Source organism: Oculina patagonica, chromosome 14, assembly GCF_052425735.1.
Source record: "Oculina patagonica isolate OP01 chromosome 14, crgOcupat, whole genome shotgun sequence".
Lineage (NCBI taxonomy): Eukaryota > Metazoa > Cnidaria > Anthozoa > Scleractinia > Oculinidae > Oculina > Oculina patagonica.
In genome coordinates, this window is record NC_135771.1 from 21,994,324 (window position 1) to 22,022,187 (window position 27,864).

Below are 27,864 nucleotides of genomic sequence, written 5' to 3' on the forward strand. Positions count from 1 at the left end.
CGCTCCCAGCCCCATCGAGCTTCACCCCTCGCGCTCGCTGTTTTCCCTCGCGCGCGTTCTTTTGCGTTGAAAAGTAGAGGGGCTGTGAACAGTCCGGCCGTAAACAAAAAGCCGCTCTTTTTAATGCGCGCGCGTTAATCACGCGTGAATTTATGCGCAATAGGGATGCGCAATGCAATACTGGGAGACTAGCTCCATCCAGTCGATTTCTTCCCATTTGCTGCTTTGCAGTGTTACCAAGATTTATAACGCGCGCGCAAAACCATGTTTTATTACATACTACTTATTAACCGAGAGTGAGGTCATTACAAGGGAATCCTAGACCGAGGCCTTGATGTATTGACCAAGCGATTGCGAGGTCAATACATCAAGGCCGAGGTCTGGGATTGCCCTGTAATGACCGAACGGACGAGGTTAATAAGTTATTTATTATATGGCCTTTTAGCGCTATTCTAAACTGAAATATCTAAAAAACAGCGAGGCGAAACTCGCTCTCGCTCTCTGTGGCTCTCTTCGTCGCTCATACTAAAGAAGTATCGGTATGCTAATATTTTTCTTTCAGTTGTTGAAAAAATAGTTACATTTTGTCGGTATTTTATTGTCGTTCTCGCAATTGCGCTAGTAGCTTTTACTCACAACTCAAAAAACCGCCGAGCCGAGAAAATTTTTCATAATGCCCGGTCATTACAAGAAAATAATGCCCGCTCAGCAGCCAATCAGAGCGCGCGTACTATTGTAGCCATATAATAATGTTCATTAAACCTTTTGTTTGGCAACGTTCTCGTTGCAATTGCTGTTGGGTTTGCTTAAGCTTCCCACTGCAGCTTTTGTTAAGCGACGTTCCTGCTGCCCCTGCCATTAGCGTAAACTTCCTAATTATATGCATCAATATTTATTAATAAAAATAGAAATGATTTTTCCTTTGTTACAGACCTCAAACTTTCAAATGTTACAATCTATTTACAATATCTCTCAATCGGCTTTCTGTTTTTTAGAAACATTGTTTCGAAGCATTGCGTGACAATTTGGTTTGTCACGCAAAATTAAGCATTGCGTGACGTTCCAAATAAGGGCTACGGACTCGAGGATATTTCACCGTTAATATACAACTTATCCTTAAAATCACGCTTTGTACCTATGAACAAACGGCCACTAAATGGCCAATTATTATTTTTTTCATAAAACGCTGCTCGATATATTACATATAAATTTATATAATTTTTATGGAAATCTCAAAAGGAATCAGATAAGAACTTTTCTTAGAAAAAGTGACACATCTGAAGAGAAAAAGCTGGCTTTTCAACTTACAAATTCTCCTCACTGTTCTCTGCTCAATTCTTACAGAACTAGATGGGAGAATTTGCTCATGCATGTATCAACCCTCTCTCTATGTCAACATGCAAAGTTTCCATATGTAAGGAAAATTTGTATGCTAACAAAATATTTCTGTATAATTTTTAATTGCCCTAACGCCATTTTTCACCAAACGTGAACGAACTTCTTTCATATTTCCATTCACTTTTCAACTTTTTTGTTTCCAGCTAAAAAAGAAAACAGACTGCTTTCCCCACCCTCCACAGGAGGAAAGGTCAGAGAACAACATACTCCTCAGAGGGAGGGCTACAGCTTATCGCTGATACATTTGCAACACTGTTATGTGGGTTTTCAGGCTCAGTTTCAGGCTCGCGTCCAGGCCCCATGCTCTCAAGAAGGCTCTCGGACAGGTTTGCACTGCGAACCAAATCATCAGACGCCAGCGGTTTGCGATGAGATGCGAAAATAAACATTGGATAGTCGCCACGTTGCATTGGTGGCCGTAAAACCTCAAAGAAAATGAAAGAGTAATTAGTGTGTAGACTGTACTTTCAGATGAAAGCTTTTTAGCAGTATGCTGTACAAGGTGGTTCAAACTTTTAAGTCTATGAATGAAACCCTAGTGTGTGACCATTGAAGTGAAAGCTACTGAGCAATACTTTCATGTGCTACTGATTAATATGCTGTACAAGGTGGTTCTAACTTTTATGTTTGTGGATGAAACCCTGGTGTATGACCATTCAAAAGAAAGCTATTGAGCAGTATTTTCGTGTGGTACTGTTGATTATGCTGTACAAGGTAGTTCTAACTTTCAGTCTGCGGATAAAATCCTTGTGTGTAACAACTATTCAAATGAAAGCTATTGAGCAGTTTTGTCATGTGATACTGTTTTTTATGCTGTACAGGGTAATTCTTACTTTTAGTCTGTGAATGAAACCCTTGTGTGTGACCATTCAAATGAAAGCTATTGAGCAGTACTCACATGTGGTACTGTTAGTTATGCTGTACAAGGTGGTTCAAACTTGTAAGTCTGTGAATGAAACCCTAGTGTGTGACCATTCAAATGAAAGCTATTGAGCAGTACGTTTATGTGGCACTGTTCATTAGTGTACAAGGTGGTTCTAACATTCAAGTCTGTGTAAGGAACCCTCGCGTGTGACCATTCAAATGGAAGCTATTGAGTAGTACTTTCGTGTGGTACTGTTCATTATGAAATCCTAGTGTGTGACCATTCAAGGGGAAATACTTTCATGAGATGTAAGTGGATGAAACAAACCCTTACAGTGCACGTACAAAACATTTAGATCAATGATGGACGGTACTTACTTCTGTTGTTTGTTGCCGAAATAGCTCAAAGTCAGCCTTAGAATCGCAGTAAAAACCTATTGTACATGAGGGATCCATCTTTTTGAATGACATAGTTCGCGGCTGAATACTGTGAAATGACTGAAATGAGATAATGCACACAGAAACAGAACGTGAGACAAGCGAAATCCATCAAAAAATATTACTGACAATTAAGTCTTCCAAATTTTTTGAGGAAACTATTCTAGAATTGCGAGATGATGGTGCACTCACTGATCAACAAGACAACTTTTGAACAGCAAAAGAAGGGCATGAACTCATTCTCCTGAACAAACCGTTATCAACGGTTTCAAAGTGATTTTCTTTCAAGTGGCAAACTTGAAAACGTTGGCCTGAAGTTTTCAAGTTTTAGGCCACTTCTTGTCTATCCATCCGTAGCCACACCGCGTTTTAACAAATTTTTTTGTGACTAGTAAAGTGCGCTTTAGCTAGGCTACTATAAATTTATAAGTGTTTTTTTTCCCGACATGCTAAACAAATACGAGAGATCGAAATCCATCAATCACAGACCACTAGCATGACCCTCTGAACTTGTGGGCTGATTTGCATGAAACAAACACCAGAATGCATTGGTTTTGATTGGTTCATTTCAATCTCTCATATTTGTTTAGTATGTCGGGAAAAAACACTAAACAATTTCAGTTTCGAAAGATGGAGGTTGAAAAAAAAAGCTGCTTGCGCGTAAAACTGAAAGCGGGTGTAAAACCAAAACCTTCATTGGATTTTCAAGTAGCAAAAAATCTTGGTGACACTGCCCCTTTAGTTTATCTCTTTTGGTTCCTTACTGATTGTCTGTCCATTTCTTTAATGTAAGTTCTGAGAATTGGTGGAAGGCCCCCACTACCCAAACTTTTAAAGAATTGAGTGGGTGTATGCTACAAAAAAACTTGTGATTTAGCGCCTAGGGTGCTTATTAAATTTTGATAGCCAAAACGAGGATTCCTCAAACAATTTGTAATAACGTGCCAAAATGTTACAAAACGTTTTTTCTGGGTACAAATCTTAAAGAGAGCTTAATGTATTATTATAAGACTTAGTATAACAGTGAATTTACCTCGGTTGGAAAATCATCCTTCGACATGTCCACTGCTGACTGGCAATAGTGAGGGTCTAAGCAAATCATTTTATTATCTGTAAAAAAACAATAGCTTCAACACGTGACAATTATAACAGTCAATAGCTATAAAATTGAGTTACAAGGGGAGAGACTACCACAGATACAACAAATTATTGTCAATTCTTAATACTAGCAACACAGTCAGTGTCAGAGTCCGAGTTGTAATCAGAGTTGTATAAAGAGCGCTTATGGCCTAGTGAAAATTTAAAAAAGGGTGTTGTAAGCAGAGCCATAAGGTCAACAGAATTGGAGTCAAAAGAATCAGAAAGTTTCCATTTTCTTCTGATTCTGGTAATGACTCTGTTGTTTATATCACATACAAAAACTCTGACTTGTCCCCAGTCCTCTACATACAGTGCAGGGAGAGATGGGTACCAAGAAAGAGAATGCAAGGTGAGATGGGTAGGGAGAAAACTATTCTCTCCTATTCTCCCTTCCCATCATCTCCTACCTGGTGCGCTTCTCTCCCTTTGCCGTGTGCTGAAGACAACTGGGGATGAGTCAGGTGAAAACTTGACTGTCCAGGTCACAAGAATAAGAGGAATAAACCAGTCACAATGCTAGTTCTCAGTCCCTCCAAATACAGTAAAAACCCGCGTGTAAGAACCTACTTTTTTCAGAGTTTGGAAAAACAGGTGCTTGTATTATGGGGTACCTATTGACAGTTCAGGTTACGTAGGTTCTTAATTAGGTTCTTAATTTCTACAGAGTAGACATTGTTGTTGATTATCAGAAAATAGTATAAAATCTGGTCAGGCTTTTCACTTTAAATATAAATTATATTAATGTACCCATGTTGCCAAAAGTCCAACAAATTGATCAATGCTACAGTAAAAAAGAAGGTTCTTAAATCCCTAGGTTCTTACATGCGGGTTTTTACTGTACTTCCTTTCTGCTTGCAACTCTAGCACTTTAGTTTTCACTGGATCATAAGCAGAAATTTCGGAAACTCTCTACTACTCTGTTAGTTTGATTTTCACTGGATAGTAACAATCTGCGCTTCTGATTATGACTAGATGTCTCTGTTGCTAGTGAAAACCAGCCTTTGCATGTGTAGTAAACATTCAGGTACACAGTCGCTTGGTATTAATTAACCCATGTTGATGCAAATTACTGTATCTGAAAGTTGGTAGACAGGTCTTTAAAAGGCACTCTTCTAGAAACTAGCCTGTTCACGAATAGAACTGCCTCTTATCGTTTGTGGCAGCTTGGTGCGTTCACAAGAGAAGAATGTCCCAAGTGACCAGAAGTGACAACAGCTGCCTGTATTTGGAGATGAACTAGAAACTGAACTAAAAACTCAAAATAGTTTTTCTTACCTTGGAAACCAACAAAATAAAGAGAGTGTCTAGGTCGTCCTCCAATGATTCCAATACAATGATCTAATGTAAGAAGGGACTGATAGAAACAAAGAATTATCAGATCAGGGCCGGGTTGTTCGAAACCGATTAAGACTAACCCAGGATTAAAAGTTAATCGAGGGTTCAATTTTCCTTGCATAAAAGTGTTTTTATTGCTTACGTTTTGTGGAGTTTGAGTTTAGTCGATGGCAAGGCTGAACAACAGAAAATATAAACAGAAAATCTCAGTGAAAAGTTGAAAATCTGATATCAAAATTTGCGCTAATCCTGGATTAGCTTAATCGTGCTTTGAACAACCCGGCCCTGGAGTCTAACACACTGTTATAAATCACCTTCTGCTAAACTTTTGAAATTTTTCACCTCCAAATGTCGTACCTTAACACAAGGAATATAAATGGGATTTAGCGCTTCACCACCAAGTCGAACAGGAACTAAAATGATAACAGATTGCCACTTGCCACCAGAACAATTCCAATTGTGTGTTCTACAGCCTGTACAAAGCCTTTCTACCTCATCTGTGTAAACTGTCAAAAGAAGAAAATAATTCAGAATTATTAATAAAAATATTGATATATACACAATATTAATAAAAATTAATAATGATTACTGGTATTATTAAATACCAACAGTGTATCATTGGAAATAATAAATGTATTTCTGATTTTTAAACATTTAATTTTTAATATTTTGATAACTTTTTGCATGGGAAAGAGAGTGAATTTTACCATTTAAGGTAAGAGGTGGGGGGTAGCCAAACAGCCTTCCTTAGGAGGGGTATGAATATTTCCTAGAATAACACATTTAGCAACTAAGATCACAGAAGATATTGTAAACTGAAAGAAATGCTCATTTTAAAATGTAAAAAAGTGTACAAACCTGTACAATCTTGAGCCACATAAACATTTATGTCATGAAGTAAAGGGTGTGTCCCTCCTGCCATGGCAAGCCTGAGAGACAAAACAACATATCATTATCTTTTCTGCGCTCAAGCCTATTGGCCCATCAGGCTTCATCCTCGGAGACCCAGGGGCAGTTAGTGGGGGCGACGTGCAGCTTATCGGGACAACGGGATTTTCGGGCGAAAGTTTACAACATAGAGCGTAACAGCCCCTGGGCACTTTGTCTTACCGAACCAGTTCCAGAAGCGTTTGAACTCCTTCCTCTTGATTGGCCACAAAAATATTTTTGTGGCCAATCAGCGAGGTTGACCAGAAGAGCAACTCTGAAGTCTTCTTACACGAAGTTATTTTCCTCATAGACTCGTCGTTGTTGTTAAGCCCCGTCCATCGGATGATTATACTACGTGGGTCTCAGATAAAAAAAGCAAAACAAAAACAAAACAACGAGGCCTGGGAATATGTTAAATGTAGCATAGCGCAAGGAAACCAAAAGTTTTTAAAGCTATACGCGAGCACCTCTTGTTTATAAGTTTTGTTTTTGTTATTTAAATATCCAACAAATTAAACAAAAACCCTTTGTTTTAATAGTCAAGCTGGCAACAAAATAACAATAGGTGACGACAGCGATATCTTCGCTAACGCGTGGCCCGTGCAGTGAAGTACCCAGACCGTGGCAAGTTCCAGAAGTCGGGCAACGACCGAGAAAAATAATAAGAATTGTTGTTTACTCGAATAACTATCAAAAAAGCGCGCAACTAACAGTGTAGAACTGGCAGTCGTCTAAGGCTTATTTTTTTCTGAGACTCTCCCTGTAATAGCATCTGATTGATGGGCAGAGCATCCACGACGAGTCTATGAGGAAAACAACTTCGTGTAAGAAGACATCAGAGTCTCCTGGCCGGTCCTCGTCGCTGATTGGCCACAAAAATATTTTTTAGTGGCCAATCAGGAGGAAGGAGTAAACGCTTCTGGAACTGGTTCGGTAAGACAAAGTGCCCAGGGGCTGTTACGCTCTATGTTGTAAACTTTCGCCCGAAAATCCTGTTGTCCCGATAAGCTGCACGTCGCCCCCACTAACTGCCCCTGGGTCTCCGAGGATGATCAGGCTTGAGCTTATCCCGGTTTCCATAGCATAAAGTGACTACCCTCTGGATAGGATGCTAGTCCATTGCAGGTTATATCCCCCCCCCAGGATCAAATTGGCCAGTACCCATTTATACACCTGGGCCAGGTTGTTCAAAGCACGATTAAGTTTATCCAGGATTAGCGTGAAATTTGGTTTTATTTTTTTAACATTTCTTTGAGGCTTTCTGTTTATATTATCTCTCCCCCAGTTTTGACGTGGACCAATCTCAAACTTCACAAAACATTAGCTATGAAAAACCCTTCTTGACAAGAGAAATTAAAACCTCGATCATCTTTTAATCCTGGGTTAGCGTTAATCGCCTTTCGAACAACCCGGCCCTGGGTGTAGACTGAGAGGCACTTTAAGAGCAAAGTGTCACTACATAATGATCCAGCCAGGCTCAAACCTGGAAAAGTCTGGAAAAGGATGTATTTGTATGGAATAACATTTTGTGCTCTAGTTCTGACTGTTTAAAGGGGTGGAAAATGCTATCCTCCAGATAAATCCCTACCCAGTGACAAAACAAAACCTTACATGCTATCCACTTAATAGTATATGATTTAACTAGCAGATCTTCAATCTATGGGGCCTGACAATACATTCTTGGCTACGTTGTGGCTCAATTTTATATTTGGTTTAAAAAATTTCAGACCAGTTTAATTTTTATTTTTCATTGTCGTATGTTCATTATCAAAATCTGAAACAAAAGGAAATAAAAATCAAACTGGTTTGAAATATTTAACTAAAGATAAAATTAAACCAGAACAGCTACATGTTATTTGGCAGGGATTGCCAGAGGGCATGTGGTATTTGTTCACATGAAAAATCCTTACCTAAGAATGTGCGCTACTGAAGCAGGACCATACCAGTCCCCTGCTTGCTTCCCAGTCTGTTTACCAATAGAAACAAGCCGGTGCAGAGAGAATGGGCACCGTTCTTCATCTTCCAAATCACCAAAGAATCTAAGAATCTACAAAGCAATTTATTTGAACATTGGTTACACATACATGTCTATGAAAAAGAAATTTAATAGGTTAGGCACAAGGGGGCATTGTTGCCTTTGATGTACAGTGACCTGCCCATACTTATAATAAAGGTCATTGCACTGTATTGCATTGCGCGTCCTAACTGCGCAAAATTTTTAAGCATAATTTGCCCGCGCATGTAAACTATATGGTGGCCCTTTCCATGCGGCTTTGTCCAAAAGAGAAATAAATCGTCACTTTCTCGTAATTTAGGTGTATCGTTCACATTATTTCTGTAAAATGAAAACAGATCAATTTTTATGTTTGAAAAATAAATTATTGCTGGAAACGTGTACTTTGCCAGACGAGTACTTACATGGGAATTATAAGGGAGTTATATAGTACATACATGGTCTTCTGCTCCTAAATGAATATGGTGACCCCACTTTTTTTTAGTAGGCAAAGTTTGGTTAAAAATCTACATTCAGTTCTATTTTCAATTGAAGCAATTAATGACCTTAAAACCTGTTGGACAAGACATCTGCCTTTTACAAGCCAAGGATGCAACAGACTAACTCTCACTCACAGTTTTGTAGAAATGCTCTTGTTCTCTACTGCGACATCTTCCTGTTGTCCTCCATTCTGTCAAAGTTTACAAGTTACCATATGCTTACAAATTCTTTACTGATTACTGGACAAAATATTATCCTTTTAAGGGCGTTTGCAATTGATACAATCCCATTCCTCAAATCTTTGCTTCTAATGAAATGAGCAACTCTAAAGCCCTAGCCAAACGGCAAGCGAAGTGGACATTTTGGCCAGGACTTGTGTGTACTTGCATTGACTTATCATTGTACGGTTGTAAAGAAGTTCCTAATTCAGCCACTCCGCACCTTAGCCACAAACTAACTTGAATCAACACACAGCCTATAAGCTCTTACCTCTCTTAAGAAAGTGATAAACCAGCCCAGTTGCTATCATCATTTGTCCACTCCGCAGCATGCAGCCCCAGCCACAGTCAGTTGTTAACGTGGAGTCCCCAAGTTGAGGGATTTCTCGTCGATACGTCAACCAGATTAACGAAGTAAAGTCTCTTTGAAATTCATCCATACTTAAAACCTTACACTTCTCTGATGAGTGCACGCCACTGAATTCTGCAACAGAAAAGAGGATTCACTGTATGATGCTTTAATAATTAAGGGATAAAATTTATATAATTTTACTTCTGAGAAGGCACAGAGAGAGCCCGAGCCTCAGGCAAAGAGTTAGGAAATTTGGAAATAAGGGAACAATATTGATGTGGCTATGAACTCTATGAGGGGAGGTACAGGTTTGTGCCAAACTTTTTATTTTATCCTGTGGTATTAATTACAGTTTTCTAGACTAGGCGATTTGTGGTTTGCAAAATTATTTGGTTAAATTTAATGCAGTATTGTGTTTTTTTGTTGTTGTTTTTTTCTGTGTGGTTTTGTTGATAGCATACCCTCTTTATACCCCCCCCCCCCCTCCTTTATCAAAGTATATAGGAGGTTGTGGTGGCCTAATGGTTAGTGCGTCGGACTCCGGATCGAGCGTTCCGAGTTCAAGCCCAGGCCAGGGTCACTTGTGTTGAGTTCTTGGGCAAGACACTTTACTCTCATAGTGCCTCTCTCCACCCAGGTGTAAAAAATGGGTACCGGCAACAATAATGCTTGGGGGGGGGGGGGGAGAAACCCTGCAATGGATTAGCATCCCATTTAGGGGGGAGTAGAAATATTCCTAGCCGCTTAATGCTACAGAAACCGGGATAAGCCTAAAGACTAAATGCTTCATATTCTTGACAGACACAAAATTACAATTTACCATGATTCCTAGCATGGTAACATCTTCCTAAAAGCCATATTGGTGAGTCCTCATTGAAATGAGCTTTGAAGGGAACAACAAACCCTGAAAACAACGATAAGGTAAAAATAATGTCACATTACAGTGGCACCCGGTTAACTGATGAATAGTACCATCAACATGTCACAAAAGTTTGGTGCCACTCAAACCTTTTCTGTAAGATGGAGACTTCCTTTGCCAGATGCAAATTAATTAAACCCCAACACCCCCCTCCCTGAAAATGAGCCAAAACCATCACCTAGACAAACTGATTGGTTAAATGAGGCCCTGCCAGGGTAAATTCCGACGAGCGACACAGTGAAAGAGGTAGGGACAGAACATAAAATAAAATCGGGACAAATGACAACCCTTTTGAAAAAAATTAAATTCAGACAAGGAAAAGTAATTTTCCTTAAATTCAACTACTGACAGAGACGGGAGGTGCAATAAAACAGCGACACGGTATATTTTTAAATTCAGACAGTTATTGGTGTGGTCATTACACTTAGCTTAGTTTCGATGCGTCCCGCAGACTAGCAAAAACTGTGGGAACGCACCAGATAGTTTTCAGGTAAGCCACAAGGGACACGGTTTCCCCCCTGGCAGAGCCAATTAAATCCTGTTAATTAATTGGATGAGATTTTCAAGCAGTTAAAAAGTCAGTGTTCTCAGAGAGGTTCTCCACTATACTGTTAATGTTGGTGAGTTTTTTTTACTATGGCTTTTCGAACCTCTCCAAACACATTAAACAAACAGGCTTTATTTATAAAAACATGATGCTTATAAATTAAATGATTAATTAATATGTTATTATTTGAAAGTTCAAATTCCAGTCGTATAGTAAATAAGCTTGCTACTATTTATAAACTGGATACGTTTTCTACTCTGCTCAAGATATATTTAACGGGATAGCATTAAATTTACTTCAGACAATAATATCTTTGCGGGAAAGACAAGGACAAAATAAAGCGATAAAATTATTTAATACACAGAATTGCAACGACTTGGTCAATGAAGTACAAACCCATCAACATCCTTCAAAATTAAACTCACCATGTCGCATGTTATTCCACATTGACATCAATCTCGTTTTCAATTTTTCGCCATCAAATAACTCATCATCATCGCTATCACTTGATTCTCTAGATTCTCTGGATTTCTGTCTAGAAGTGCTTCTAACGAACCGAGTAGAACCCCAGCTCCCATATCCTGCGGTGCCCGCCATATTGGATTTTTGTTTTGGGAACTTCTTGGAACCACATCAAGTAACGCTATTCAGCCCTTACCATATTTGTACAGGCTTGTTCCCGTGTCTCTCGCGGTTTGACTCGCGGCACAAAAAAAGTCCTTTGGCGGAATTGGCGCGGCTTCTTCAAACAGCTGGAATTCTTTCACTTTTCACACTTGTCAAATATTCTTAAGAGTCTCTTAATTAATAGACTCTTTCAAGTGATAGTGAATAATAAGCTGTTTCATTTGGTACTCCTGAGCTTTCGAGTTTTTTACCGCGTAAGATTTCGCACACAACCGTCCCGCGCGCTCCGCGCGATTTTTTTGAGCGGAGCGGGACGGCTATACACAGGCTAGATTTCGCAAGATCGACGTGACAAAATAAAGCGCAGAGCGTGTGGTGAATGAGAGAAGCGGAAATCATGTAAAGCTCGCAAAAAATTGCAAGCTCTTTTGTTTCCACAAACAATCATTGTTTGGCAACTTCCTGTTGAAATCCGAGCGGAAATAGATACCGTATCACGTGATCTTATTTGGCGCGTAAAAAGACTGCCCAGCCTTCCCCCGCCCTGATATTAGCCAATCACCGTCCAGTTTGCTCACGTGCACAGTTGGTGAGAAAAAACTGCTTGATTCAGAAAATATCTCACCTTTTCGATTTCTGCTCTTGGAGTTCGCAGTTTGGCTCCTGAGTTTTGAGTTAAATTTTCCCTTTTAAACTCCAAGAACGCTCTTAACCTGCACTTTATTCGAAAAGGTAACTCTTGAGGAGTTTAAATCTTTAAATCAAGCAAACCTGACGTCAAATTAGCGAAGCTATCGAGGATCAAACATGTCGGATAATTGGGAAGATGGCGGCTCTACCACAGTAAGTTTCATGATGTAATATCTTCTAGCCTTCTTCTTAAATCCTCCCAGAATTAATATGATGTGTATTTGTCATTCCTAGACTTCATTTGGTGGCGGCGGTGGTGGTTTTGGAGCCAGCAAAGGCCGGGGTTTCGGAGGTCTAAGTAATGACAGCGCTGCCGAAGAAGCCCCTAGACGAAAAGGTTTCGGTCGCGGTGGATTTGGCGCTCAAAACAACACCAGCGAAGAAGCAAATGGCTCGGACAGTGGAAGCCAGAGTGCTTTTGGTGGTAATAAAGGTTTTGGCCGAGGCGGTGGAGGTTTTGGTGGAAATAACGACAGCTCCAGCTCTGCACGTGGTTTCGGTGGCGGAGGTGGTGGGTTTGGTAAAAGTGGCGGTTTTGGCGGCGGCGGTGGTTTTGGAAAAAAATCCGAAAATGGTGATAATCAAAATGGCACTGAAGGTGGAGGATTTGGTAGCAAAGGTCAGGGCGGCTTTGGAAGCGGTGGTGGTGGTTTTGGCGGCGGCGGCGGTGGTGGTGGCTTTGGCAAAAGTGGTGGTGGTTTTGGAGGTGGGGGTGGTTTTTCAGGTGGCGGTGATGGCGAAGATGGTGGTGGAAGAGGTGGCGGCTTCGGTGGTGGTGGTGGTGGTGGTGATAGTGGGTGTCGCATCTGTAAAGAAGAAGGACACTTTGCAAGGGAGTGCCCTAATAAAGGTAGCGGCGGCGGCGGTGGTGCTTGCCACAAGTGTGGTGAGGAAGGACATTTTGCAAGGGAGTGCCCTAGTGGCGGTGGTGGTGGTGGAAGTGGATGCCGCATCTGTGGTGAGGATGGTCACTTTGCAAGGGAGTGCCCTCAAAAAGGTAGTGGTGGTGGCGGCGGCGGTGCTTGCCACAAGTGTGGTGAGGAAGGACATTTTGCCCGAGAGTGCCCAAAAGCTGCAGAGATTGATGAAAGTAAGTGGGTTTTTAATTATATAGTCTTTTGGCGTCACTTAGTTTCATGAAAAACAAAACACTAAAAAAAATTTGACTTTGTTTTTTTTAAGGCGAAGTGGTGACTTTGTAATAGAAAATGTTTAGTATCTGTTAATATTTAATTGTCCCACTGTTACAAAAATCAGGACTTAAGGGCGTTTAAGGGCAGCTGCCCTTAAACAGCACCCAATCAAAAAGCAATTTGAAAAACTTATAGGGAGTTGAATGAATTTTATCTGTTGATTCATGCCAAATTTTTGTGCACATGCCAGGTGTTATTGAAAGCTTTAAATTAAGAAATTCTTCTTCACAAACAAGGATGTAAAAGAAAGATGCCAAATTTTGTTCATGTAAGCAATCAAGCTAGAGGGCGCGTTTTTTTTAAATTACAATTCTGGAATGAAAATAGCCAGAATGTGAAATGCGTGGGTTTGGAGGGTCCCCAGTAGGGTTTTCAGGATCTGGGATTTAGCTTATTCTAAGGCTGGGATTTTGGAGGAAAAGGGAAGCGAGATCCGGCATTTCAATATTTATGAATGGGGCATGGGATTTGTCAATTTTACGAGCGGGAATCGGAAAATGACTCTTCAAAGAACCGTTGTCTGGGAAAGAAAATCAAGTTGTTGTCTTTAAGAATGTAGAAAATGCCACACAAGGCATTTATTATGGCTTGTACATGCCAGTTACAGCTATTGAGCAACGGTTTGCACCTGACGAAATGGTCTTTTATCTTTGTGGTAGGGACTGTAAAAAATATGATCGAAATGATAAAAAAATTGTTGGGATGTCGAGTTTGAGTGAACATTTTGGTCAGGATGGCAGGATTGAAGGACCCCATTGTACCCTCTACATGCTGAATTTGTCATTGTAGCAGTTAAATTTAGTCATTATTTTCTGGAACTTTTTTTTATTTTTGAGTTCTTTGTGTTCTTGTTTTGCAGATAGGCCAGCCCCAGTGACCTATGTTCCCCCCACTCCATCTGAAAGTGAGGAAGAAATGTTTCGCTCCATTGAACGAGGCATCAACTTTGACAAATATGATGAGATCCCTGTCGAAGTTACAGGAAAGGGAAAAGAAAGCATAACCCCCATCCAGAGTTTTGACCAGGCTGCGCTAAAAGAAAAAATACAGGAAAATGTTAAAAAGGCTCAGTATACTAAGCCAACACCCGTGCAGAAATATGCTATACCCACTGTCCTGGCTGGGAGAGATGTAATGGCATGTGCTCAAACTGGATCGGGAAAGACGGTAAAAATTTTCATAGTAGTTTGCATGAATAAAAAAATGTGCAAGGCTGCAGCATTAGTAAATGAAGGGCCCGGCGCAAAAAGGGCGGAAGTGTTTTTGCCTCAAATGTTCATTGCCAAAACAACACAAAATTGCACATGTTGGTTTGTTACATCCGTGAAACATTGTCCGAGTTTTTTTGTCTCTCTGTTTTTACTTTGTTTTCGAGAATGAAGGTATGCAAAAAAACTTGTTTTTTTAGTCCGCGTCTTTAGTAGTTTATTTGTTGTACTAAAACAAAGGAACTCTGATGCCAACTGGAAAAACCAAGTTTTTTACATATGTTACTTCTCAGAAATAAGCAAAAGCCAGCAAAAATTAATAGAGTACACTGTTTCACTTATGTGAACAAACCCACATGCGAAATTTGGAGTTGTTTTGGCAATGCCCTTGTTGCACCAAGTCCTGGAAAAAGACTACCAGTCCTGGAAAGTTATGGAAATCTGTTAAACTTAAGTAACAACTAAATTTTCAGAACTAACATTATTAGAAATGTATGGGAATTTTGGAGTCCTGGAGAAACAAATCTGAGTCCTGGAAAAGTACTGGAAAATTGTATACCCTGCTTCATGTACCGTAATGATTCGATTTAGCGCCCTCCTTCTGAATAAGCGCCCTCCTTCGAATGTGTTTTTGTCAATAAGTGCCCCCATTAAAATAAGCGCCCCCATTCTATAAGCGCCCCTATTCCTATGAGCGCCCCTATCGTGGATTACTGCCCCTACTTATGTCATCGAAGTTGAATAGATAAACTCATGAACATTCACCTTACCGAACATGTACATATTTACTGCTAAAATGAACAATTCTTTTAAAAGTAACTGAACTTTCGACAATTTGTTAAAGTTAGAGTTTCTGTTATTGTTATTTATTTACATATGTATTAAAATTTTGATTTATACATTCGGTTGTTTCTCAAAAAATTAAATAAGCGCCCTGCCCTAAGGTGCCAAAAGTAAATAAGCGCCGCGGGCGCTAAATCGAATCATTACGTTATAAGCAATTTCTCTGACCTCTTTGCTACTCTGCAGGCGGCATTTCTCTTACCTGTGATGACTGGAATGCTTAACAGTGGTCTAACAAGCAGTCAGCTGTCTGGAACTCAAACCCCTCAGGCTTTGTGTGTATCGCCAACAAGAGAATTAGCCAGTCAGATTTACAATGAAGCTCGCAAGTTTTCAACTGGAACTATGTTAAGGCCAGTTGTCGCCTATGGAGGAGTTAGTGTTGCTCACCAGACCCGTCAAATTGAAAATGGTTGTAACTTTCTTGTGGCAACGCCTGGACGACTTTTGGACTTTGTGGAAAGAGGAAAGGTAGGTTTATGGAACAGGACCATATAAATCATATATGTACTGTAAATTAGGTTCAATTTTTTTTGTTTTTGTTTGCTTGTTGCTCTTTGCTTTTTTTTTAATGCTTGAAATTTAATACATAAACTCCAGAATACTTGCATTTATTTATTTTTTTATTTAGACAATCCAATGGAAATTAGTCATGAAAAAGCAGAAAGTAGCAATAGTTACATAAACCTAAAAAACAGACAATGCTTTTTATGACATTGTGAAAATTATTACAGTATAAGAAGATAAAAAGTGCTTACAGAATAATTAGTTGTTTTAAAATAATTAGTTATAAAATAATTAGTGAGTTAGTTATTTGCAATCTGGATGTTGATTTTGCATGGGATTTTCTTCAGAGCTGTTATGTGTTTCTCAAGTAACTGGGTCAAAGTATTTCAGACTTAAGTCATGTCTCAGTGAAAGAATCTGGCATCAATTTCCAGTTGGATATGTGTTTATGTCACGAGAACACGATGCACTGAAGGGTAACATCATACTTTAGAGTGAATTAGGGCTGCAACGATACACCGGTGCACCGGTGAATCGCGATATTTTTTGTTGAGATACGAATACCAGTATTTGAACAAAATATCGCAGTATCGTGAAACAATAAAATATTCTTCATCAGTATTCAGAAGTTACTGATTTTAATGACTTTTTACCCAAGTCAAAGCTCTCAATAGCGATTTATTAAACTGAGGGACAAGGAAGTTCCATTCTGATTCACTTCCGATCACATACAGTTTGTGTATTCTTAAAAAGATGCTTCAAGTAGTTGTCTACGGACAAAGCCTTGTCTGTCCACAAGGAAAAACATGCAGCTTATGACAACTTCGCTTTGCAAATAAGTTTTCGCTACTGAGAAAGTGGAAAAACCTAAGTTGACAACAGAATTTAGTAAAATTATGGCTCTTGTCAGTTGTATGTTATGTTGTATCGTATCATGTATCGTATTGTGGCGCTTGTACCAAGGTACATATCGTATTGTGAGAAAATGTATCGTTGCAGCCCTAGAGTAAATGCAGTATCGTATCAGAAAACACAAAAATTGAACTGTGTTCCTGAAAAACAGGTTGTGTCGAGTTGAAGTTGTGAACATTAGCTTACTTGTCTTCTGAATTTTGTTTACTAGGTTTCGTTGAAATCTATCCAATACCTGATACTTGACGAGGCAGACAGAATGCTGGACATGGGATTCGAACCATCAATTAGAAAACTAGTGGAGACAATGGGAATGCCTGAAAAAACTGAAAGGCAGACACTTATGTTCAGTGCCACATTCCCAGAAGAAATTCAACGCTTAGCAGGGGACTTTTTAAATGACTACATTTTCTTGACTGTTGGAAGGGTTGGCGGCACAACATCTGACATTCAACAGACAATCTTAGATGTACCAGAAGATCAGAAGCGAGATAAGTTGACAGAGCTACTTAGCCTTTCAGGTAATTGCATGCAACTTTTTATTTCAGTGAAAGATTGGCTGCTGGCTCTTTTACTCCTTGGAAATGATTACTGCATCACAATGTGACTAATAGCTAAGTGATCAATCTTCATGGGAAAACAAATGAAGCAGTTTCATTCACCAGGAAAACATCATTTGAATCAGACTTTGCTTAGATTATGACAACAAAAGTCGAATCACCTGAGTCTGTGAGTTGTTGTCGTCTGCAAACTGATAATTTCAAACTGTTAGCCTGGGTTCAAACTCTTCTGTAGTTCTTTCTGCTGACAGGGTGCTTACAAAAACTGAACAGGAGTGTTTACTTAATGGTAATCTACGCTGCATTGTCAAATAGTCTATTGAGAAAAATTGGCTTGTTCACTCCAGAAGTTAAACCTGGAATAAGCAAGCGATTAAATCAAGTTAGTGTACTTGTAGTTGCTTCCCCTCCAGCAACTTTCTCTCTTCAGAGATTGAACCTGTCATCAGCGGACCAGACTTCATGTACCTTCGTACCATGCTGCAAGACTGTAACACCAACACTCGGTTAATTTTTTATTTCAGGAACTGACAGGACACTAGTTTTTGTGGAATCAAAGCGTGGCGCTGATTTCCTTGCAAGCTTGTTGTCGCAGGAAGGATTTCCTACCACAAGTATTCATGGGTAGGTAGTAAATGAGATTAGCCCAAGTTGCATGCCCAGAGCACTACTAAGCCTTAATCTCATCATAAAGTTGTCTGTGAAGTTGGAATCTTGAGCAATTCTTAGGCATGATAATTATTTAAAAAAACATTCTCTGACTGAAAAAATGAGAGTTACAAGCTTTTGACAATAATTGTTTGATGTACCTTCTTTGCCATGAAAAATTAAAATAAGGCGATAAATTCTAAATATTGAAAGAAATGGCCAAAATTCAGAGAATGCTAGCTGTCTGCTTTAGTCAGACGTGTAGCTGACCTGTATGTGTACCTCCAGCACCCTGAATACTTTTGCTCAATCAAAATTGACAGTTTCACATCTAGGTGGAAATATTACCTTTGTTGCGAAGAAAAGTAGAAAGTCGAAACTTATCAACAAAATTTATTTTCAAATTTTATTAAAAAAAGACTTAGACTTTTATCCAGCTCCTGTTGTGATGTCATTGATTTATTCTCAAATAATACAGGGATGCCACACATCAGGAAATAGCCGGGGAAAAGTCAGGGAATTTTATTTTGAGTCAGGGAAAATTGATATTTTGAAGAAAAGTCAAGGAAGATTGGAATATAACACCGCTGATTTCATACAACTGATGGCAAGAAGAAACATTTCAGGTCAATGTGATCTTGGTAAAAGGTTTTTCATGAAAGTGGGGACTGGTGGTTGCTACTATATCTGACATTTTGAATTTCTTTTGTCAGGGAAATTTTATTTTTGTCAGGAAAAAGTCGGAATTTTAAAATTTAAGTCTGTGGCAACCATGAAATAGCTGCAATGAAGACTAAACGGTTAATATGTTTGTTTTTATTTTAGTGATCGTTATCAGCAAGAAAGAGAAGAAGCTCTCAGGGACTTCAGAAAAGGCAGTTGCCCGGTGCTCATTGCTACAAATGTTGCAGCACGTGGTCTGGACATTGATAATGTTAAGCATGTTGTGAACTATGACTTGCCGCAGGAAATTGATGAATTTGTGCACAGAGTTGGCAGAACAGGACGTATTGGACATCAAGGAAAAGCTACGTCTTTCTTCCAGCAAGGAAAAGATGACAAGATTGCTAGAGCACTTGTGAAGGTCCTCTCTGATGTAAGTACTGTTCAGACCCAGGGCTTGAAAAAGTCCCGCTCCATCGTCTGAGAGTAGATGTTTCTGCCGGGCAAGTAATTTTCCATCTGCACTTGCTCCATGGGCAAGGGTCCAGGAAGGTCATCTCCTGAATACATAGTAAAAAAGTTAACTTGCAGTCAAACCGGATGTTCTTTTGATGGGAACTTTGCAATGTTGCGGTGCAATGTTCCAATATTGATTGACAGTTTGCTCGTCGCAACTTGCAACTTTCAATTTAAATTTGCTCGAGCAATTTGCCAAGTTCCGGTTTTCATTTTTCCCGTATAAAACATCATAATTCCACCTCTGTCTCAGAGAATGATGAGATAATTGCCCTATGGTCAACTGCTTATCAACAGACTGGGATAAATTAGCGACAGGTGTAGTTGAAATCTCCAAACTTGGAATTACGCTTAAAAATTCAAATTTGCTCCGCAAGTTACGGCTCACGTTTGTAATTTTGAAGCGTAATTCCTAACTTAGCAATGTAAACTAAGCCTGTCGCTTATTGCTCGCATTCTCTTGATGAACAGTCGAATAAGGGGCAATTATTTTGTTTCTTTCCAACAAAGTTGGTACAACCTCGTTTTATACGGCAAAATGAAAACCGGAACTTGGCAACTTTGCTCGAGCAAATTTGAATTGAAAGTTGCAAGTTGCGACGAGCAAACTGTCAATCAATATTGGAACATTGCGCCGCAACATTGCAAAGTTCCCATCAAAAGAACATCCGGTTTGACTGTAATCACTTTTCATTAGTCAGAACTAGCCGGCCGGTCCGGTGGCTTTGAATGTGAAATTTGCCTTTTCCACGAGATTTTCCCACAAATCCACCACGACAGTGTATAATATTTATGCGGTGACTGATTTGACAGGACAAATCTGTCTAACAATGGAATTCTGTTCTCTAATTTGTTTCTCTGACTGGCCAGTTCTGATTAATGAAAAGCACCCTTAAGACAAGCAGGTGGCTGACCCAGGCAGGCTGGAATAAGTACCATGTCAAGTGCAAGGCATGACTCAGACAGAATGTTCTTTTGCCCCAATTCCTCAAGAGGTGTGGTGGCCAAAATAATATTTCTGGTTTAAACTACACAGTCAGGGAAACAAGTGTGAGTTGATTGCAACATCACTATGTCTTTTCTGAGAAGTGAGTAAGCCCGCTGTTTTCATCCCAGAAATTGCTAAACAGCATGACAAATTTGTACGCGCGATTGCTTTCGGAGTGCTAGTTTTTGATCGGATGAAATTATTAGTGTGGAAACTCTTCAAGTGCTTCGACGGAGATTTGCCAAAACCCGCACTTATTCCCCGGACTGTACAGAACAAGAGATCTGCATTGGAGCCAGTGTAGTTGTGTTGAGTTTTTGAGCAAGAAATTACCCAGGAGTAATTGGGTTTGGACAAACTGTTATGACAACATGACAAAGATACTTGGTGGTAAATTTCAATGGCCTGTCATTCCTTCCACTGAGTACTTGTATTCCGTAAGCTACATTTTAATGTTGTTGTCAGTAGTAAAACCTTTTTAACTGCGCTGCGCAGTTCTTGCTCTGCACGGGGTTTATTTTTTTTAGTTTTGTCGGTGACCAGACGCAGACCTCCACTCGGTCGAGGTTATGTCACGAGATGTTTAGAAGCTATAAATCAGTAACAAATGGAAACAAATGGTTATTCTTTGTCTTTACAAAGAATGTTTAGTGTGAAATATTCGAATTTGAAGCCTTTGACTCATGAAAAATACTAAATTTCCACGCTTTCAAAGAGAAATGTAATTCAGCGGGCCAGAATCTGTGAATAGATACCATTACGTTGGTGGAAAAAAATGTGCTGACATGACAAGTTTCACTTTCGATCGGCTAGACCTCGAGTCACGTAATTTTTCAAAACTATTAATCAGCTACCTTTCAAATCTTTGCGAATCCTTTGGTCTTTACTAAACAAATTTATTGCATAGTATTTCTCTTTTAAGCGTAATCTATTTTTAGGCTGTGTTATTGAAAGGATTTTAAAGATATGAAGAAAAATTCTCTTCACAAACATGCCCTGACTTATACCGCTTACGTCATTTGGTAGGCTAGGGGAATACCCTCTGTGCTAAAAACGGCTTCAGCGTCCACGCGTGGGAATTCGGCCAGAATTTGCATAAAAGAAAAATAATTAATGGCGTCTGGAACTAGTCAACCATGAAATGTCACACAAGGTGTCTTTTTTTATCATCATGTTTGTCACTCGCTACATTTTAACAACCGCCTATTGTAATACAGAAAGAGGGGCAACAAGCCGGAAGGCGAGATCTGGCCAAGTAAGAAAATTCAATTTTTTTGATTGGCTCTTTCAAAGCATGGCTGTCACAGCGCTAAAATTTGAACGTGCGATGCGGCCCCAAGAGAATTCAATGTCTGCTTTTTATGCAAATTATAGATCATGCACGCAATCATAATATATTCGTTTTTGAGACGTTTCGTTGTTTACAGTCGGCCTCAAAAGACAAGAAGATTTCGTTTTAGTTGTTTGTAGCATTATAAAGCTATTTCTGACGAATAACGATGTTTAAAAACAGAGAATCCGCCGTAAGAATATTTATGTTTGATTACGTGACCGGATCTAATTTGCATAAAATCTAGACATGTCTCGCCGCCAAATGAACAATTTTTTTAAATCAAATAAATATTTTTACCCGACCTAAAGCTTTCATGATTGCCTTCTGCTTAATTCTTTAGTAAAATACTCTGCTAGATATTATTCCTGGAAAGACGAGAATGGTAAAGCATTCGTTATTCATTTGGTTGAGGATTGGATATTCATTTGATTGCCCATTCTCGTCCCCAGAGGCCGCGATCCTTCTGGTCAGCACCCGGGTGCTGACCAGAAGGATCGCGGCCTCTGGGGACGAGAATGTTGATTGCCATTTTCTTAGAATTGTCTAGGGCATGCGCAATTGACTCGCCTGCCACATTCCTGACAGGCAATCACGTGGTGCAAATCGGATTTGACCAGATCTCGCCTTCTGCTTCGCCCACGAGATCTGGGAACGAGATTATTCTGTGCAAAGAGAGAATGCTATCGAAATTCTCACGGATACTTACGTTCCTGGCGTGAAGCCAGACGTAATGAAATCAATATTCGGGGTTTGTTTCGAAAGCGGGTGTTTTTTTTAGGGCGACCATAATTTGTTTGAGGCGGGTTAGGGTAAGGGGGGGAGGGTCAACTTTTATGGCAAAGGCTTTTTTTTCCACTGTCAGGATGTGGAATTATTTATTTATTTATTTATTTATTTTATTTTTTCCCCATTTCACTTCAAGTTGTTCAATATTTTTTTAGTTATCTTTTTTTCACTCCCCCGCCATGGCTCCCTTAGGGTGGTCACGTGACCAGCGCAGTTTTAAGCTCTAAGAGCTGCTTGTTATTATTATTTTTTTTCGTTTTGTCGGTGACCTGTCCCAGACCTCCACTCGGTCGAGCTTGAAGTCACGTAATGTTTAGAAGCTACAAATCAGTAACAAATGGAAAAAGTTTCTCTATTTTTGTCTTTATAAAGTATGTTTATTGTGAACTATTCCATTTTGAAGCGTTTAGTCCATGGAAAATACTAAATTTCCACGCTTTCAAAGAGAAATATAATTAAGCGGGCCAGAATCTGTGAATAAATACCATTACGTTGGTGTAAAAGAATGTGCTGACATGACAAGTTTCACTTTCGATCGGCTAGAGCTCAAGTCACGTAATGTTTTAAAGCTATGTAAGCTACCTATCAAATCTTTGCGAATCCTTTGGTCTTTACTAAACAAATTTATTGCAAAGTATTTCTCTTAAGGGTAATCTATTTTTTTTGGCGTGTGTCATTGAAAGGATTTTAGAGAAAAAGAAAAATTCCCTTCACAAACATGCCCTGACTTGTACCGCTTACGTCATTCGGTATGCTAGGGAAATACCCTCTGTTCTAAAAAGAGCTTCAGCGTCCGCACGTGGGAATTCGGCCAGAATTTGCATATAAGAAAAATTATTAATCGCGGCTAGAACAAGTCAACCATGAAATGTACACAAAGTTTGTCAGACGCTGCATTTTTACAACCGCCTTTTGTAATACGAAAACCGAAACAGGGTCAAATAAATTTTGAACTGTTGAAGAGGTTCAAAAATAGTAGTAACTTCATAGAAACTGCGAAACATTGTCATTGGGCTATTTTGTCATTGGGCTATTTTACTATTATTATTTATTATTATTTTCAGTTTTATGCAAATGGGGAATACTGTCAAAATTCTCACGGATATTTACGTTCCTTGCGTGAAGCTAGACGTACTGATCAATTGTTAAGTTTATCCTCGGAGACCCAGGGGCAGTTGTTGTAAACCTTCGCCCAAAAAATTCCCGTCGTCCGGATAAGCGTTTTTTTGGTTTACGGAGCAGGATCGTGGGAATTAAATTTGGCCAGCATTAGCATATAGGAAAAATATTTAATTGCGGATGGAACTAGTCAACCATGAAATGTCACACAAGGTGTTTTCTTACCATTTTGCTTGTCAGTCGCAACATTGTTTGACGCAGATAAAGGGGATATAAGGGGGTGGGGTGCATTTTTTATTCTCCCCCCATGGCTACCCCTAGGGTGGTCACGTGACCAGCGCAGTTTTAAGCTCTAAGAGCTTCTTGTTGTATTAAGACATGCTGTTTTCATCGCAGGCTTCCCAAGAGGTTCCTGAGTGGCTGGAAGAGATCGCAGAGAGTGCAGTGGGCACCAGTTATGGCCCAGCAGGAGGACGCTTTGCTTCCAGGGATACCAGAAAACAGGTAGATAGTTTTCAATGTCATAACCCTAGTTTAACTGATGGGGGAGGCATGGAAGCTTAATGGTTACCATGCTGTCAAGACTCCAGATAGAGCGATTTAGGTTCAAGCCCAGGTCAGGATCTTTCTTGGCGAGGCACTTAACTCTCACAGTGCCTCTCTTCATCCAAATGTATAAAAGGGTACTTGGAAATTTTAATGCTCTGTGAATGGTTTGTACAGGTCCTGAAATTTTATTGTTGCACTTTCCAGAACTGGAAAAAGACTACGGGTCCTGGAAAGTTCTGGAAATCTGTTTAACTCAAGTAACAAGTGAATTCTCAGAACTAACATAAGAAATGTAAGGCAGACAGTGAGGGGAAATAACATTGAGATCTTGAAAGTGAAAGGGTTAATATGAACCTGAGTCCTGGAAAAGTACTGGAAAGATGTTTGTGAAAAACGGTACAGACCTTGTGTTGTGTGTGGTGTGGTGTGGGGGGGGGGGGGGGGGGAGCGGTAATCTTATAATAGAAGGCCTTTCCAGGGGGCTACATGTCTAAAGTTTGGGCTGAATTTTTCATTTTGACTGAAATGTTTTCCAACTCCATTTCAAGAGGATTTGTTTTAGATTGTGCGCTGTTCTCCCTAAACTGAGTTGAATTTTCCATTTACGTAATCAGCTCCTTATTCCCACATTTGAAGTCAAGGATGAAATCAGCGTATTACCTACCACTGTGCTTCTGGGTAATTTGCTTATAACTTCTGCAAGAATATTTATCTTCGTTAAAACTATTGAATAATTATTTTTAACACGTTCTTTCGATAGTTTGGTGACAGCAACGGAGGAGGAGACAGTGGCTGGGGAGGAGATTGGAACAGCGAAGACACTAACAGTCAAGTTAATGGAACTGCCGCATGGTCTACTGGCGGCGGCGGTGGCGGAGATGAAGAAGAGTGGTGATCATGCTGCTCTTAAAAGTGCAAGTTTTTCCCCCAAAGAACTTTGGACGTTCCGTTTGTGTTCCAATTCAAATCGTTATTTGGCATGGATATAAATCATTTTATATTGTTAAAGTTACTGCTGTTGCATAGATATTATTCAAGTTATCAAGATTTATTGGATTAGTATACATTATTTACCTTTTGTTGACCTGGACAATGCTGGGTTAGAGCTGCGTCTGCAATCTTAAAGTGCAGAAGAACTTGTGGCATTCACTGGAAGATTCACCTGACATGGACGCAACATTTCAAACACACCAAGCAGTGTGAACAACAATCACTGTCTGAGAACTGTTCACTTGGAGAGACACAAAATTCTCCAAAACGAGTATCCATCTTAGAGGATGTCTTGAACATGTTAAGTACTTAACAATGATACGTTTTTACACCCAGTGGAGTGTGGTCTTCTTTGACTTGTAAGAGAAAATATTAAGGCTGTGGCACCAAGGACACAGACTAATGAACACTTGATATCACATTGGCCAAGAACAATAAACCATCAGCTGCATTTAAAAATTGTGGCACAGCAATAAGTTAAGAAGATTTATAACTTTTGGTAACTTTTGCGCAGTCCGAATCGTTAAGGACAAAACCAGCCTAGACTTGTCATCAAATCTTAAAAAGAGAGTTGACTTCAGTTTAGTCTGTTGATGTGAATTGGCATAATGCAGCTGTTTGGTAATTTTCTTGTGCCGTCAGTTTTATCTTGCTGTTCATAAGATGCACTTCAACCATAATTGGCAATAGGTTGTTGCTTCACAAGATGCGTTTAATACAATATGACAGAACTCTTTACTATCATCGAGACAGAACACTTAATGGTTTGTAAATGCCGAGACCAAGTTTCACTACAGTAAATTGCGTCATGATGAATGGACAACTGGATTAGCAAACTAGGAGAACTGGACAGTTACGGATCAAAATCCTACTGGAGGCAAACTGAAACTGCATTATTTTGTGGTCAGTGAGGTTACCAAGGAAACACAACATTTCTAATGGTGACAAGCTACATGTAAGACTGTTCACACACCCTTCCCTGATTAGACAATTAAAGTCCAAGGTCTCTGGATTCGTCTGCAAGAGATCACAAAGTATTGTTCCCTCGACTGTGATCTGTGAGGACAGGATTTGTGCGTCTGGTGTTCATTCTGTCCCTTGGCTCTTAAAGTCATTGCAACTTGATCACAGTCGTTGCAATAAAAATGGAAAGAACGCGTTGGTGTGGATTCTCTTGTTTGCTGCAGATTACACAACAAAAACACTAGAGACTTGGATAACTTGGAATCGGAATAGACTTGCTCATCAAACCTGGGCATCAGTGCCTTTAACACGAGCCAGCTACTTCTTAGTACATGTATTCAAGCCTGGAGTCATTTTCAAGCTTTGCAAACACCAGATTATGCCAAGAATGCATAATTTGGAGACTTGGGCAACTTTTGAAATAGACCTGCTCGACAAACTTGGGCATCACTGACTTAGCACAAGCCAGTTACTTCTTAGTATTGCAAGCCTGGATTTAATTTCAAGCTCTGCAGACACCAGATTATGCAAAGAATACATTGGAGACTTGGACAACTTCAGAATAGACTTGCTCATCAAATTTGGGCATCGGTGACTTCTACACAAGCCAGCTAGTATTGGGAGCCTGGATTTATTTTTCAAGCTTTGCATACACCAGTGCAATGCAACATTTGACGTACATAAACAAACATTATGACAGTACAAGGCTGTGCTCTATTGGAGGCACATTACAATAACTAACTTTTGTCACCAGGTGATGATGATTAAAAAAACTTTTTGTCCCTCACATGTTGGGCAACTTAAATTTTTGGGAGCCTGAAGGCTCCCTATAATTTAACTAAGAGCACAGCCTTGAGTAAAGTTTGTGGAAAGACAGCCGCAGTTCACAGTTAAACACATAGCTAAAAGGTTTAAAACACATGTATGAATTTTAGAGGATTATTGTACATTTAGTTGAGTCAGAAAGAAGTTTATTTTGAAAATGAAGCAAATGAAATTTGAGAATCATTTGAAGGATCATCAACTCTTTCAATTCCAAGACAGGAGGGGTCTCAAGTTATAAGCTGACAGTGTTGCCTGGCTATACAAATCAATAGTTAGGAGAAACTGCATGTAGATCTCTTTTAGGAATTGACGAGTTGATAGTGAACTTTCAGAAGTGTCATGCCAAAGCACAGTGCCTCAGTTGTGGTGCTTAGAGCACAGCTTTTAAGGGGTAATTTGCACTTAAAATTAAACTTGTTAAAAAAAAACCCTGAAGGTTGTAATCTTTTTTGTAATTTACAAAATATTCCTTTGCAAATGCCAGTCGCACTTTTTTTTAGGGGGCTCAGAGTGTTGAGAAAAATAAAATCACTGCAAAGCAAGTACACAGTTTCAAGATCGTCCCTTGAGCATACTTTTCCTCTTATTTTATAGCATTTTATAGTCCAATGCCTGACTCGCAAATTGGGAGGTGTGAAGCTTCTTGCATGTACATGTGTGCATCTACCACTCATTCAAGGGCTGTTTCCGCTGCTGTGTTTTCACCTATAGTGTTTCCATGGCAGCTATCTTGGAGTCGTCAAACAATAAAAGTTATTTGCATAAAAATGATTTTTTCCCCCGATGGAAAGTCATTTTGTTTCACTCCTTCAATATAGCTGCCATGAACACTACACTCACTAAAAATAAATATTTATATGGACAGTTTACACGTGAGCCTTTGTGTCATGGTTGCCTCGATATCGTCCTTAGGACTTGAATTGCCCACCAGTACAAGTAGAAAGCAGGGCTTCAAGCGTCCCTATATTTCCTATATTTCCTATATTTTTTCACTCCTCCTATATTTCCCTATATAGTTTAGAAAAGCCCTATAATCCCTATAATTTAAAGGACCTGAGTCAGCTACACTTTGAAATCTGTGAAATCTGCCATTTTCATTGCCCTCAAAATTACAAAAGTTGTAACTATGATGAAGCATAATCCTATTTGCATCATTCTACACTTTTACTCCCACCGCCTGAAACAAACACTCCAAATTCAAATTCCACCTTTGAGATGCATGTACAATTTCTAACAAACCTAGTCATGCCTTGTATTTCACGCAGAGCATGTCAGGAAAGAGACGGCCATAAGGCAGCCTCAGGGCCAT

The 27,864-nt window shown here is 39.5% G+C and overlaps 2 protein-coding genes across 2 annotated transcripts; one reads left to right on the top strand and one right to left on the bottom strand.

The window, feature by feature from the left end:
* Nucleotides 1-876: 876 nt before the first annotated feature.
* LOC144639241 (cysteine protease ATG4C-like) lies at nt 877-11,242 on the bottom strand. Its single transcript, XM_078498533.1, has 11 exons — nt 11,061-11,242; nt 9,990-10,073; nt 9,089-9,301; nt 8,734-8,789; nt 8,016-8,152; nt 6,034-6,104; nt 5,533-5,681; nt 5,116-5,194; nt 3,734-3,810; nt 2,641-2,760; nt 877-1,823 (listed from the first exon to the last, which is right to left on the bottom strand). The coding sequence occupies exons 1-11, from the start codon at nt 11,230-11,232 to the stop codon at nt 1,590-1,592; spliced, it is 1,392 nt and encodes a 463-aa protein (XP_078354659.1). The 5' UTR covers nt 11,233-11,242; the 3' UTR covers nt 877-1,589.
* A 618-nt stretch (nt 11,243-11,860) lies between these two features.
* On the top strand, nt 11,861-27,033 carry LOC144639227 (ATP-dependent RNA helicase DDX4-like). The gene is made up of 9 exons (XM_078498515.1): nt 11,861-12,105; nt 12,187-13,042; nt 14,005-14,312; nt 15,383-15,667; nt 16,827-17,136; nt 17,700-17,799; nt 18,649-18,919; nt 23,625-23,732; nt 24,538-27,033. Exons 1-9 carry the CDS (start codon nt 12,070-12,072, stop codon nt 24,670-24,672), a joined length of 2,409 nt encoding a protein of 802 aa, XP_078354641.1. The 5' UTR covers nt 11,861-12,069; the 3' UTR covers nt 24,673-27,033.
* Nucleotides 27,034-27,864: the final 831 nt, after the last annotated feature.